At 39.3% G+C, this 15,007-nt stretch overlaps 1 protein-coding gene across 3 annotated transcripts in view; it reads left to right on the forward strand.

Annotated features, from left to right (window-relative positions):
• The window catches only part of Taok3 (TAO kinase 3), a 176,358-nt gene that overhangs the window by 146,014 nt on the left and 15,337 nt on the right, over positions 1 to 15,007 (forward strand). For all 3 annotated transcript variants that reach the window (XM_010604085.3, XM_010604083.3, XM_019204487.2), the window contains exons 15-17: positions 5,745 to 5,981; positions 8,076 to 8,204; positions 12,186 to 12,389. In XM_010604085.3, coding sequence (XP_010602387.1) covers positions 5,745 to 5,981; positions 8,076 to 8,204; positions 12,186 to 12,389 — 570 coding nt within the window. The remainder of the gene's footprint in view (positions 1 to 5,744; positions 5,982 to 8,075; positions 8,205 to 12,185; positions 12,390 to 15,007) is intronic.

A 15,007-nucleotide genomic window follows, 5' to 3' on the forward strand; every position in this document is an offset into this window, starting at 1 on the left:
CCTCTTGGGAGGCTGAAGCAGGAGAACCAGTTGAGCCCATGAGTTCAAGACCAGCCTGGGGACTGGGTCACATAAGGAGACCCAGACCTTGAGAGAGAGAGAGAGAGGTGGGGGGGGGAGCCTCAGCAATAAATGCTACTCTTTCTCCCCTCTTGAGTTCGGTTCTGTTTCTACATGATTGAAAGTATGTTCTCTTCCTGGATAGTGTACCAGAGGATGCTTATCAAAACACTGCATATCTTCTTCCTTATTTGTGGCTTTTTAACTCACTAAGATCGTTGCTGATACCATTTTTCACTTGGGCTGTCCAATCAACATGTCCAACCCACATGACCAAAGACTTTCAATAAACATGTTGAATGAATGAGTGAACAAATTAGGTCTCCTAGAGCCCTACTATGATAAGAGGATTTGGATTTAAAAGTGTGAGTTGCATTGCTATTCATATAATGTTTTCTGTTATAAGGCAGAATTGCCTGGTATCCATCATTACTTTTGGTACGAACTTAAAAATTTTTTCCTTAGGTGTTCTAAAGCATGGAGTGTCACATATCTAATGCCAAAATGTGACTTATTGTATTCTTTTTAAGAACTTGCTACAAATTTCATTTGTGCTAAGTGTTGAGGTGGCTACTTTTGTCATATACATCATTTTGATTTTTATAAATAATCTTATAATTGGCTTTGATCTCTTAAGAGGGTAACATTATCAGGCACCATGCTCCTGTTTTATGTTCAGTAATTTGCTTATTAGCTTTCTGGTGCAGTGTTTTATACATGGTAGGCACATTCCACACATTGGATAAAAAAGTTTGTTTTAGAACCAAACTTTGCTAGAATTAAATAGGATAGCATTGAACATATATAGAAACTTTGTAAAAGAAGAAGTTTCAGTCCTCCTTTTAATTGTTTATTATTTGTCATTTACTTATTTAGAATTCTTTACATAGTCCAAATATATGAAATAGGTAAAACTTCAGATTCAGAAAATATACATGGACTAGGGATGTAACTCAGTAGTTTAGCATACATGAGACAGTGGGTTCAAACCAGCACCACACACAAAAGTAAATAAATAAAGAGAAAGAAAAAATAGAAATTACAAATATTCACCTTTTTTGGATGTTATTTATTGAACTCAAAGCCTGAGCATCCTAAGTACTTCCTTTATGACTGAGTTGTACCACCATTCCCAACCCCATGTTTATTCTTTTTTTTTTTTTTTTAATGGTACTGGGGATTAAACTGAGGGCCTTCACACTAAGCTACATCCTCAGCCCTTTGTTTATTTTTTAATTTTATTTTTTATTGTCCATCTTGCAGTCTTCCTGTTTCACACAGCCACCCAGAGTGCTTGGATTACAGAAGTACACCACCACACCCAGCTCCAAGTTTACTCTTAAAATCCATCAGTTGAATATAGGTAGTGTTTTGTTGTTAAACATGCCCTTACTCTTGGATCCAGTTATTCCGATCAATAGCCCCATGATCAGAAATTCAAAACAGAGTGGAAAAAGATGCCTCTCAGAACCTAGCAAGAGAATGAAGGAAACCATAATGTACTGAATATTTCTTATATGTCAAACACCTTGCTAAATGGTATTATCCAGTCTACAACCTTGAACAAAATAATTATAGTTCCTCTTTACATATGAAGAAACCAAAAGATTTTTAGTGGTTAAATCATTTGCCCAAGGGCAGTTGTGTACGAAGGGAAAGAATAAGGTTTTCTCTAAGTAAACCACGGGGTGTAGCATGATGGTACTACCCACTTTTGCTTTTATTTGATCACATGTTTAAGATTTCCATTGTAATGTGAAATAGGAAGAAAAAGGCTAAAGATGTAGAGGAAGTGGGCAGGGTAAGGGAGAGGAAATAAGGGAAAAGAAAAAAGTAGGAGAAAATGAAAAAATGGAAATAAAGCTTTTGTAAGTAGGGAAGGAAGGAGGGGGTGAAGGGAAGGCAGGGACAAGGGGAAAAAAGGAGAACCAAGACCTGTCATGTAAAGGTACAAAATCCCAGTGATGAATGTAACTGTGCTGTATACCTTAAAAGTACCAATAAACTCGATGAGGAAAAAAAAAGATTTCCATTGTAAAAACTACAGTCACTACATCTCTCTTTTTCCCATATTCAGACTTATTCTATTTATAATTTAGACTTACCATTCTCCAGCTTTAACTTTTTTGGGAGGATTGAAAGTTCAAGGTTAGGGCTGGGATGTAGCTCAGCAGCGCTGTACCTGTCTTGCAAGCGCAAGGTCCTGAGTTCGATCCCTGGTACTGGAAAAGAAAGGAAGTAAGTTCAAGGCAAGCCTGGGCAACATAATGAGACTCTCTCAAAAAAGAAAAAAAAATGCACATAAACACACACACACACACACACACACACACACACACACACACACATATGAGGTAAATTTTATGTGAAAGCAACGTTAGAGACCATAAGGCATAATAAAATTATTGGCTTAAAAAAATATTGACCAAATGGTGTATTCCTCAGAGACTTAATATAAACTTAAAACAAATAGGCATATACAGTGTAATTAGCATATTTTAATATACTTCATGTTAAACCTTACAAATGAAAAACATGGTTATACTTTTATTTAAATGTGTCTACCGTAAGCTTAGAAGTATAAAAACTTAGATTTCGCCTTCTTTTTTTTTTTTTTTTTTTTTTCCATACTAGGAATTAAACCCAAGGCCTTGGCACTAAGCTATATCCCTAGCCCTTTTTAATTTTTTTATTTTGAGACAGGGTCTTGAATTTGTGATCCTCCCACCTCAGCCTCCCAAAGTTCTGGGATTACAAACATGCATCACCATGCTGAGCGAAAACTTTAATATTTCTATGTGTACCCAGAAAGACAATATGAAGCTTAGCAGGTGTTATTGTGGCAAATGGAAGATAACAATAGTTGGAGTTTAAGAAGGTGCTTATTCAAATCATGGGAACTATTCAAAAGCAAAATCCCTGCCCTGGAATTCATTAAGGTGCAGTGATATCTTTGTTGTGTGTCTTTGTCATGCACTTGTACCAGATATGCCTGGTAGGCAGTAGAACCATTGTCTTTCCAGGGGCCCCACCTGCCAATTAAGACAGAAAGTGTTGCTTGGCTCATTTCTGTTTTATCTTTAGGCTTCCTCATCTGGGGAATGACCATAAATGAGAATAGTTGGTGCCATATGCCAGTGCTTGTGGCAAGTTTTAAATGTGTTAGGCTAGCATTAGAGAGTGCCCTTCTTCAGCTATGGAAACCCAGTTATAAAAATAATATTAAGTTGGGCATGGTGGCACATTTCTGTAATCTGAGCAGTCTGGGAGGCTGAGAGAGGAGGATCATAATTTGAGCCCATCCTGGGTAGTTTAGTCACTTAGTGAGACCCAGTCTCTAAATGAAAAGGGCTAGATATGTAGCTTAGCGCAAAGGCCCTGGGTTCAATCCCCAGTACCAAAAAGATAGTACTAAAATAAGAAAAAATAACTACCTGGATAAAAGAATTCCTCAAGCTTATTTCCCTGGAACAGACATTTTCCTGCCACATTTATGTAGAGGAAAAAAATACAGTGAATTCAGAAAGGACTAAATGGTATCCTTTCTGCTAAGATATTTTTCCTCTACATTTTTAATCAAAAAGGCATAAGCATAGCCAGGCATGTTGGTGTAGGCATGTAATGCTAGAACTTGGAAGGTTGAAGAAGAAAAATCACAAGTTCAAGGCTGGCCTGAGCTACATAGTGATACCCTATCTCAAAAAGCCAAAAACCAAAATATTTTAAAAACACATAAAGCATAAGGAAGTAAAATTTACACTATATTCCGGACTTTTCTTTCCTTCCCTTTATCTGGAAACTAAGCCCATTTTTTAAAAATGACAAGCTGAGGGGCTGGGGATTTAGCTCAGTGGTGCCACTGTCTGCCTCACAAGCACAAGGTCCCGAGTTCGATCCCCAGTACCAAAAAAAAAAAAAGTGATGAGCTGGGGGTACAGCGAAATGGTACAACTCCCTGGGTAGCTTGCCTTAGGCCCCAAGTTCAATCTTCAGCACCCTACATTTAAATGAATAAGTTACATTACTGTGGGCCAGGGATTTAGCTCAGTAGTTGTGCCACCTGCCTCACAAGCAGAAGGTCCCAAATTTGATCACCTGTACCAAAAAAAAAAAAAATTATTGTTATAGTAAGATAGATCATTTACTTTCTTTAGAATGTTATATCCTTTTTTTGGTGAGTCTAGCATTTTTCCATCTTGAACTATCTTCTGCTCTTAATTCTCATACTTTAAAGGAGAACTGTCCTTCAGAAAAGAGAAATGAGTATGAAACCTCATAGTTTCAGCTAAAAAGGTTTCAAAGTTCAGCTGATGTTCAGTGGTGTACTTTGATAAATACTATCCAGTTACAGAACAGCACTCTTATGATAGTGAGGATCCAGTCTAGTATGCAGGGACACCTAAAAAGAGCAGAGAAACAAGCTGTTCTTTGTCTAAAATGCACTTTGACCCATCATCTGAAAATGGTACAGAGCATTAATAGCAGAATGAAAATTTCCAGTAAAACTTGTTTAGGGGTCCATTTGGGAAGAAGTGGCTTTTATAGTGGATGGGAGTGAATAAATCACTTAGTGAACAACAAAATTAAAACCATAATTCTGTAATTACAATTTATTTTCTAAAATAGGAAAATGAGAAGGAACTGATCAGGAAATCTTACAGGAAAATAAAGGATGAGAGGTTGAAGGAAGGACTGGAAAATCCCAACAGGTTCCGTAGGAAGAAATGAGGTGCTAGGATTTTTGTTTGCACTCTTCAGCCTAGATATTCACTTGAGAATGAGTTAAGGAAATTACCAGCAAAAGTAGTCATCCAAAAATCATAGAAATATTTTCTCCTTTTCAGAAGAAAACTATTAAAATTTGTTAACATCTCTCCTGTGGGGAAGAGGTTGGAAAAACAGATGATTTAAAAGAAGACCTCTCTCTCTCTCTCTCTCTCTCTCTCTCTCTCTCTCTCTCTCCCCCCCCCCCCCAACCCACCCCTCCATTGTAGCAATAGAAATAAATAAATCCTGTTCACAGTTTGAAAGAATATTCAAGATCCATGTAATTGTTAGGGATATGATCCTAACAGTGGTAACGAAATACTGCAGTGCTTCTTAACTGGAGAAGTTCTGCCCCTCAGGGGATTTTGGCAATACCTGAAGACCCTTTGGATTGTCAGCATTTGGGAGCTGCTCCTGGCTCCTAGTGGGTGGAGTCCGGGGACAGTGCTAACCATCCTGCTGGCACAGAACAACCCTCCATAGTAGCCCATTGCAGCAGCATCAAGGTGTAGTAGAAATAGTGTGGCTGTGGAATAGACAGAATGCCCGAACCCCAGCTCCACTCCTTATTAGCCGCAAATATGTGATAGCATATCAAAAATATGCAAGCAAACTTGGGCTGAATGAATACATTACTGTACTTCCCTTAAGTCTTGATTTCTTCACCTGTAAAATGGGGACAGCGGCTAACACCTACCTCATGAAGGTATAAAATGAATAAGTAAATGGGATAGTTTTGAGCCTGAGAGAGAGGAAACACAAAGAGGACCAAGCAGAGTACCTACCCAGGTAAGCGCTGGGCAGAGAGGAGGCCTTTAAAGGGTGACAATGATATATAATGCTAGATGGTTCTCCTTTGCCCAAAAGTTGATGTCTTAGGCACCTGGTGATCTGAGTTCTGTCCCTGACCAATTCAGGTTACACGGCAGATCCATGAGCATGAGCAGGAGAACGAGTTGCGGGAACAGATGTCAGGTTATAAGCGGATGCGGCGCCAGCACCAGAAGCAGCTGATCGCCCTGGAGAACAAGCTGAAGGCTGAGATGGACGAGCACCGCCTCAAGCTACAGAAGGAGGTGGAGACACATGCCAACAACTCGTCCATCGAGCTGGAGAAGCTGGCCAAGAAGCAAGTGGCTATCATAGAAAAGGAGGTCAGTACACACACACATGCCTTTGCACCTGTGCCAGTCAGTGGCAGTGTCAGCGGGGGCCAGAGTAGGTGCCTGTGGGTAAGGGAGGAACATCACTGCTGGGAGTGGGGTCATGCTTAAAATGTGGTACAGGCTGGGCATGTACACCTGTAATCCCAGCATGCTGGGAGCCTGAGGCAGGAGATCACAAACTGAAGCCCAGCCTGAACAACTTACAGATTTAGCGACACCCTGTCACAAAGCAAAAATGAAAAAAAAAAGGATGAGGTTAGAGGTACAAAATATAGCTCAATACAAAGGCCGTGCATTTAATCTCTAGTACTGAAAAATAAACAAAAATTAAAAAACAGAATTCAAGTCACAATAAGATCCATTCAGATATACCCTGAGCAGCAGTCCCTCAGTGGTGGCCTGGGTACTAGTAAAGGAAATAAGACCCTGTCTCCAAAATAAACAATAATCTGGCCATTACTTGGGTTTTCTAGGTAACATCTCTTCCTTATCTAGGTTTTAAGTAGATTTTATTCACTTATTCATTCAGTTATTCATTTTGGTGATGACAGAGATTAACCTAGGCCTTGTGCATGCTAAATACCATTCCACCACTAAGCTACACCATCAGCCCCTCTAATTAAAAAAAAAAAATCTAATTTTTAAAAAAATCTCACCTTCATACTGGTAAGTGTCCCATGTGAGAAGGGATTGTGTCTGTAATAAAGCACGCCTAGTAATACTCAATAAAATTCAACAAACCTGCTCACCCAGGCACGGGCTCTGCTAAAACCAAGTCCCCTTCTTGCTGCCCCACCTCAGACTCACACAGTATGGAAAAGCAGGGGTGAACTCGGGCTCCATAAAGTTGGAATAAGTGAGGACACTAGGCCAAGGCGATTTGGGGGTCCTTGTGTAATTAAGTGCCCCTTTCCTCTTGAAGGAAACATCAACTCAAGTAAGCAGTATCCCCCAACAACCAGCAGTGTGTGAGGCAGCATGGTGTGAGCAGCTCTGCCCAAACAGAAGTGATGGGGATGACATGAACCAGTCATATTCTTCTTTTTCTTTTTTTCTGGTACCAAGGTTCGAACTCAGGACCTTGTGCTCCCTGGCCCAACCAGTCATATTCTTTCTGGGGAATTTGACTTGGACAGTATGTGAAGAGAATTGTCTGTAATAGAAGAAACACTGATTATGAAAAGTTATGACAAAAGAACCACACTGGGGATTTAGCTCATTGGCACCACTGCCTGCCTGGTGAGCGCAAGGCCCTGAGTTCGATCCGCAGTATTTCCTAAGTCCCTCGTCTTACATATGGTTTCCTGAAACTTAGATTTGGTCACTTCTGGAAGTCCTAAATTTTTTTGTTTTGTTTTGCTTTTTGAGACAGACTCTTGCTGTGTAGTTCAGGCTGGCCTTGAACTCATTATGTAGCCCAGGCTGGCCTCCAACTTGGAGTAATCCTCTTACCTCAGTTTCCTGAGTGCTGGGATTACACGTGTGCACCACTGTGGCTGTTTGAAAGCTATAATTATTATCTTACCTTTTATTTGGTCTGTATTTTACCCATAGAGGACCCCCAAAATGCCATAATGCCTGACTGGTGTAGACTGTAGCGGGTCCTAAAAAAACAAAATGTCCTTAGCTTTCCTGTTATCCTTAAGATGATCCCTCTAGGAACCTGATAGTTGGAATTGTTAATTGGTTAGAGTTGGACTAAAACTGGCCAGCCATGTTTATTTATCCATTTTTATAATTGAATCCTTAGGCTACCTACAATATGATAAAAACACTTTTTTATAATTCTTAGTTCTCCTTTCATCCCATAAATGTTTTAGTGTTCAATAAAATATGTTTTTCCTATAATTGGGAATGTATTTTTCAATGGTAAATTTTTCTTTAAGATTCAAGAATGTTAGAGAAGACATTTCTTTGTTTTTTATTATTTATTAATGTAAAACATTTTGTTTATTATTTGTTCAGAAATAAATTACTCCACACTTTTAGACCATTCTCCTGATTAGAGATGATTTATATATATGCAGCTGAAATCTGTGTGAAGAACAAGCTCATCATAGATCGTCTCTGTTGTTTTCTCAGGCAAAGGTAGCTGCAGCAGATGAGAAGAAATTCCAGCAACAGATCTTGGCCCAGCAGAAGAAAGACTTGACAACTTTCTTAGAAAGTCAGAAGAAGCAGTATAAGATTTGTAAGGAAAAAATAAAAGAGGTAAGAATACCAATATTTTTAGTCCCCAGGTTGCCATTAGAATGGTTGGGACTTAAAAAGTCACCCTACATATGTGATTAGTACTGTAATCCAGCAGTTCTCAAAGTTCACATTAGAATCCCCTAAAGTGCTTATTAAAACAGATTGACCACTCCTAGGCTTTGTCGTTCAGTGGGCTTAGGGTAGAATTTGAAAACATGTATTTCTAACAGGTTCCTGCTTGTTAGACACAGTTGTTACTGGTCCAGGGCTACATTTCAAGCACCACCAGTCTAACTGTAAACCATTCTTGCTCTCTTCCAGTTTGCTCTCCACACAGTAGCCACAGTGATCTTTTTAAGCTATAAATCCAGCCATGACACCTTGTAATTTTAAAGTCCAGTGGCTTCCCATTGCTCTGAGGACAGGTGAAGACCCTAAAAGAACCCACATGGTCCTACCAGGCCATCCCTCCAAGGTCATCTCACACCAGTGCTTCCCCCACCCCTGACCCCACCCTCCACTACTTAAACCACAGTGGCCACCTTTCAGTTCCTCAAATGTAACAAGCTCCTCCTGCTCCAAGGTCTTGCACACACTGTTTCTTCTGCCTGGACGCTCTCCCTACCCTCCAGCCTTCCCCACCCACAATTATGCTCAGTTTCTCCTCCTCCCGGAAAGATTTAGGATTGATTATTAGGACCGCAACTCAAATACCACTTCCCCAGTGAGGTCTTTCCTAACTGCCTCAACCAAGACAGATGGCTGTGGTTTCATAACACTAGAGTTTGTAATTATTTCTTTAATGATCATCTGAACTACTCAGCCTATTAGCTGATGAGCATCATAAGAGTAGAGACCAGGCCTGTTTTGCTCAAAGCTAATTCCCTGTGTGCAGTACATGTAAATATTTAATAAATGGGGCTGGGGATTTGGTTCAGTGGTTCCACTGCCTGCTTTGCAAGCACAAGGGGCTGAGTTCCATCCCCAGTACCAAAAACAAAACAAAACTGTATTTAATAAATGAATGAACAATTCTGGCATTTTTTGGTTGAAGACCACTAGTAGACTTTGAGAGTCCCCCGGAGGAACTGTAGTTTCATTTGAAAGCTCACATTTCTTCAGATCATCTTTTACTAGTATTTAGAGCTGAGTTGTCTGCTGTTCCAATGAATTTCTTGTCTTATAATTGAGGATTTCTTGTTTGTCGTCTTATCTGTTTATGAAAGTTTAATAAAATTCAATATGGGGCATTGCTTTGGCAATATGAAATCATGCATTGGAGCTCATTTTCTGATCTGTAGGTTAGCAATTCTGGATATTGCCAGGTTCCTCTCAAGTTCTTTTTTAATTCAGAAATGAAAGTGTATGGTGTGGCCTCAGGATCTTTGCCCTGCCTAGATAAGTCATTGGTAATTGTTGGGCATGGTAGACAGTTGCATTTGATCTAGATTTGACTGAACAGAAGACTCTCTGACACTGTAAGGTCTAGAAAACTGAGGTGTAGAAAGAAATCATCCAATGAACAAAGTTCGCTTTCTCTTTTTTTTTTTTTCTTTTCTTTTTTTTTTTTTTTTTTTTTTTTTTTTTTTTTTTTTTTTTGGTACCAGAGGTTGAACTCGGGTCCTTGCGCTTTGCAAGGCAGGCCACCGAACCGCTGAGCTAAATCCCCAGCCCTCTCTTATTTTTTTCTTAGTGCCTGGCTTAAGCCAAATTATCTCATAACAGAAGGGTATTGCTGGATCATAGAGATGGCCTGGATTTTTCAAATAAGAAACTTTTGAGCCAGGCATAATGGTGCACACCTGTAATCCCAACACTCAGGAGGCTGAGGCAGGAGGATTGCTGTGCATCCAAGGTCAGCCTGGACTACATACCAAGACTGTCTCAAAAAAAAAAAAAAAAAAAGTTTGAGATTTTTCTTAACTTTAAATGCCATCTTATTTCTAACTGTGTTTACTCATTCTCTGGAGATCATACCTTATGAGTGGCCACCATTTTGAGCTTGTAGAACAATGAGATATTCAGAGATTGCATGACACATTTAGAATCTACCTTTAAAAGATTGTCCTAAAGAACAGCATCAATATTAGACACTCAGGCTGTTTCGGTTCACTATTCACAGATGTATAAGTACAGGAGACCACAGGCCTAAACTTTTATCATTAGACATGCTCATGAAGAAAGCCATTTTGAGATAGCCTCAGTAGAGCTTTCTGTGTAAAGCTAATATTGCTCCCTATGAAGTAAGGCTTCATTGGTCTATGTAAGGAGGCATGTGGATTTAATACTGACATACTTCAAGGCATTATCCTTGGAATGACAAAGCAGTTTCTCTTATAATAGGGGCATACAGAATGATGGATGACTCAGAAATAACTTTTTCTTGATTTTGGAGTGAATTGTTATGGCTGTATTTGAATTTGCATGTGCAAACCAGTGGTTAGTGCCAAACCAAGTAGCGAAATCATGGTATGAAAAGATGAGCAACCAAACCTTCCCATCGTGACCCCAGCCTCCATGCTGGGAAGAGCTCTTTCTCTTGTTGGTTCTAAAGTTCCATTGAAGAGCTCACTGGAACCAGCAGAGATGGAAATTGAGGTAAAAGGACTTCATGACTAAGCGCACAAAAGCAGTCCAAATAGTATATGATGGCCTCGTGTAAAACATTAAGTAAAATAGGTTTTAGCAACTAGAAGACTTCAGTTGTGTAAGTAGTTAACTAAACATAGGTCAAGCTAGTCAGGACAACAAAGAAAAATAGATTGTACTGTGTCTAAAAGTAGTTTTCTTCTCTTTAATTTCTGATACTGGCAACTGAACTGGACACTAAGATTTACCCCCAGCGCTTTTCAATTTTTTATTTTGAGATTGAATCTCACTAACTCGCTAAATTGTCCATGCTGGGCTCAAACCCATAATCCTCCTGCCTCAGCCTCCCAGGGTGCTGGGATTATAGACATGCGCCACTACACCTCACAAAAGTAGTCTTCTTGCTTTTCCATACGTGAATACCGTAACTGTTCTGACTCAACCAATACTTTGTTCCCTTTGCCCACATGTTCTGAAAAAACAGAATGAATGTTTTCCTTTTGCAAATATAGTTGGTTTCTTTGCCCTCTAATCCCAAATGAAGCGTGTTTTTTTCTGAAGTTCAGACTAACGATATTTGCATAGTCACTTCTTATCTTTAAAATGTGGCCACTTCCATCAGTCTTGTCACCACCTACTTTACCCAGATTCCTGTCCTCTCTCTCACATGGACCTGTTATAATGCATCTCATTATAACACTCCCAAATATATAAAAGCTAGTCCTCTCATGCTAAAGATCAGTGGCCTTTTTGGCCCATAAGCCTTCACTGGTCCTGCATACCTGCACCCTGGTCACCTTTCAGTTCTTGATTGCAGTGTATTTCCTCCCGTAAAGGTTTTGCATGTGTTCTTTCTCTGCACAGAGTATACTTCCCTCTCCTTTTGCATGGTTAACTCCTACCAGTTTTCCACATTTCGGGTTGGTTGTCACCAAGGTCAAATATTTTCCATGAAACATTCTCTTAGGGCCAAGTACTTCCTCTTCACAGCAGTTTTCAAGGTAATTTCAGTTCATTTCTATGGTTCTTTGGTCATTTTTTAATTCTAGGCTGTAAAGGCCCCTGATGGCAGAAACTATGGTCTTCCTGCTCACCATTGTAGCCTTACATTTTGCAGCAGTGCCTGTTACATGGTAGAGGCTTAGTCGGTGTGTGTTGGTTGATGAGCAAACAATTTCTGAGAGTGAAGCCAGAGATGGGGAAACTCACAAGTGTCCCTCTTACTTAAGACTAAATTAATCAGAAAAAAAAAAGTTGAGAGAGAATAGAGGGAGATTTCAACACCAAGATTTTCTATACTTTGCATTTGCTTTCCAAATAATTTAATGTGCAGTTTCAATAAGCTGTTATATATATTCTTTGAAACTGGCTTTGTTTTATGAAATCATTTGGTGATTTTTTTTTTTTAAGGAAATGAATGAGGACCATAGCACACCCAAGAAAGAAAAACAAGAGAGGATATCTAAGCATAAAGAGAACTTGCAGCACACACAGGCTGAAGAGGAAGCCCACCTTCTCACTCAACAGAGACTGTACTACGACAAAAACTGTCGTTTCTTCAAGCGGAAAATTATGATCAAGCGGCATGAGGTGGAGCAGCAGAACATTCGGGAGGTATTTATTATGTTCACACCTTGTTTAGGGGGCAGTATGCTCTGTGAAGGTCCTGACCTTGTCTGTTGTGTCTGTTCCTACATTCTTGGCCTGTAGTACCTGACACAAAACAAGGCAGGGAATGATATTAAAGCACATTTTCAGAACTACGAATTAACTTTCTCTCAGTAAATGTAATAGAATTCTGATGAGCACCTGTTATAGGTGAAGTTTATCACAGTGAAGAATCAAAAGTAGAGTAGAGAGAATTTTTGCTTTCAGGCTGCCAACGACTTGACGCTGTGCTTATTATGCACTGGTGCTTGTCTGTAATCCCAGCCCTCTGGGGGGCTGAGGCAGGAGGATCACAGGTTTGAGCTCAGGCTGGACAACTTAGAGACTTAGATTCAATCTCAAAATAAAAAAGTGAAGAGGGTTGTGGGTAAAGCTTAGTGCAAAGGCCCTGGTTCAATTGCCAGTATCAGAAATTAAAAAGAATAAAAGACTATTTTTAGAGACAATATAATGTACTTTTGATTTTTTGAGACATTGTCTCACTATGTAGCTCAGGCTGCCTCCAACTCCGGCCTATCCTCCTGCCTCAGCCTCCTAAGTGCTAGGATTACAGAAGTGAGTCACTATGCCCGACTAAAGCTCAGGTTCTTTATAGGTATTACTTCACCTTGAAAGGAGAAACTGCTGCAAATTTTTAAGAGGGCCCGTAGTTTCACTAAAATCCCTGTCTGTAGCAAGATGAGCCCAGCTCGAAGGTGATACATGGGTTAAAGTATCTTTCCTTAGGGGAGCAGTACCGCCCCAAGAAGGTCAAAATGGGTTCTTGTTGAGGGTGAGATTTCTCAAATACTGTGACAGTGTGTAGCCTGCTGCAAAGCCGCAGCACATAAACAGGTACAGAGTAGATCTGCAGGTTTAGTGTCCAATAGTCATTTCGCATTCAGGTATTTGAGTTTCTTTTTATGTGGCAATTGTTATTATTATTTAAATAACACCTATTTGGAGGAAGTCTGAGGCTAAATTAATGTCAGTAAAAACTACAGAAGATAATCACTCCCCAAAAGAATAGAAAGTGTACTTGCAACTTCATTCATATTGTTTTAACCAACTGAGCTAAGAGTATCTTTATAAAAGTATTTTTCTTAGGAGTCCAGATTTTCCTTTTAGTCTTATTCCAAAGCCACTTTGAATGAAAATGTTCAAAGCTTTCTGATTTATAAAACTAATAAAAGAACATTGAAAAAATATATATATAAAGCTAGTTGAAAAGTTCTTTTTAACAGTTTTATTGAGATATAAAAATTATATATATTCAAGGTAATAACATTTTGATATGTGTATATATATCCAGAAATGATCACCACATTCAACTTAATTCATGTATCAGTTATCTCTTGTTACTACATGTGTGCATGTGTGTATATGTAGTAGGAAGAATTAATGTAAGATTCATCTCTCAGCAGTTCCAAGCATGCAGTACAGCATTATTAACTGTTGTCACTAGTTAGATCTCAGAAGTTACCCATCTTGCATAAGTGAATTTTTTAAAATTTGACCAACATTACCCTTTTTGTTTTGCTTTGTTTGGTACCAGGTTCAAACTCAGGACCTTGTGCTTGCCAGGCAGGCGTGGCTCCATGGAGCTACATCCCCAGCCCTTCTTCCTCATGGTCTCATTTCACCCAATGTCTACTCTGAAACAGTCAACCACTCACTTGGCATTTGTTATTCCACATTTCTTTCCTGTATATATTATATACTTTGAGTTCATATCTTGTATATGACTTTAACTAGAAAAATGAGATTGCTTTTGTATTAGCGGTATCATTTGATTTGCTTGCTTTGGCTGACTTATGCTTAGGAGGGAATTTACCAGAAGCATATGGGGTAGGTGACAGCTGAAGAACAGAGCCGGCAACAATGAAGAACCATGCTGCAAATGCAACTTCCATGATGTTTGAGGGTATAAGAACTAATGGACATTCCTCAAGACACTGCCATTCGGATGAATCTCCAACCATTTTTAATCCCTGTAATCTTTCTGTTCAAGATCCAAGTTCCTAGGAGGGAGAACTTGATTGGGTAACGTGGTGACACTGTCTGATTCTGGATAGGTTGGAGTATTTGCTCAAAGCAAAAGAGGGAGATATAAACAGAAGGAAAAATAGATGCTGAGCCTGAGAAAGTAACAGGTGTCCACTATACTGTTGGATTTTCTTCTTTCATTTACCTTGTAGCACATAGAGCTAGATTCATTGTTATTTTTGAACTCGGGTCCTTGCACTTGCAAGACAGGCCACCGAACCCCTGAGCTAAATCCCCGGCCCTAGATTCATTCTTTTAAACCCCAGAGTAGTTTATTCTGTGACTGTAAGATCATTTATTTAATGAGGTTACATCTCAGTGCGCATTTTGTTGAAATTTCATAGTATTAGTAACAATGTCACAGAACACATCTTTGTATATAAATATTTCTATACATGTATCAGTATAATTGTAAATTATGTTCTCAGAAGTGAAATTTCTAGGACTGGGGATTTAGCTCAGAGGTGCCACCTGCCTCACAAGCACAAAGGCCTGAGTTCATTCCCTGGTACCAAAAAAAAAAAAAAAAAAAAAAAAAT

This window comes from Fukomys damarensis, unplaced genomic scaffold (assembly GCF_012274545.1).
Source record: "Fukomys damarensis isolate Sample0158 unplaced genomic scaffold, DMR_v1.0_HiC HiC_scaffold_12, whole genome shotgun sequence".
Classification (NCBI taxonomy): Eukaryota; Metazoa; Chordata; class Mammalia; order Rodentia; family Bathyergidae; genus Fukomys; species Fukomys damarensis.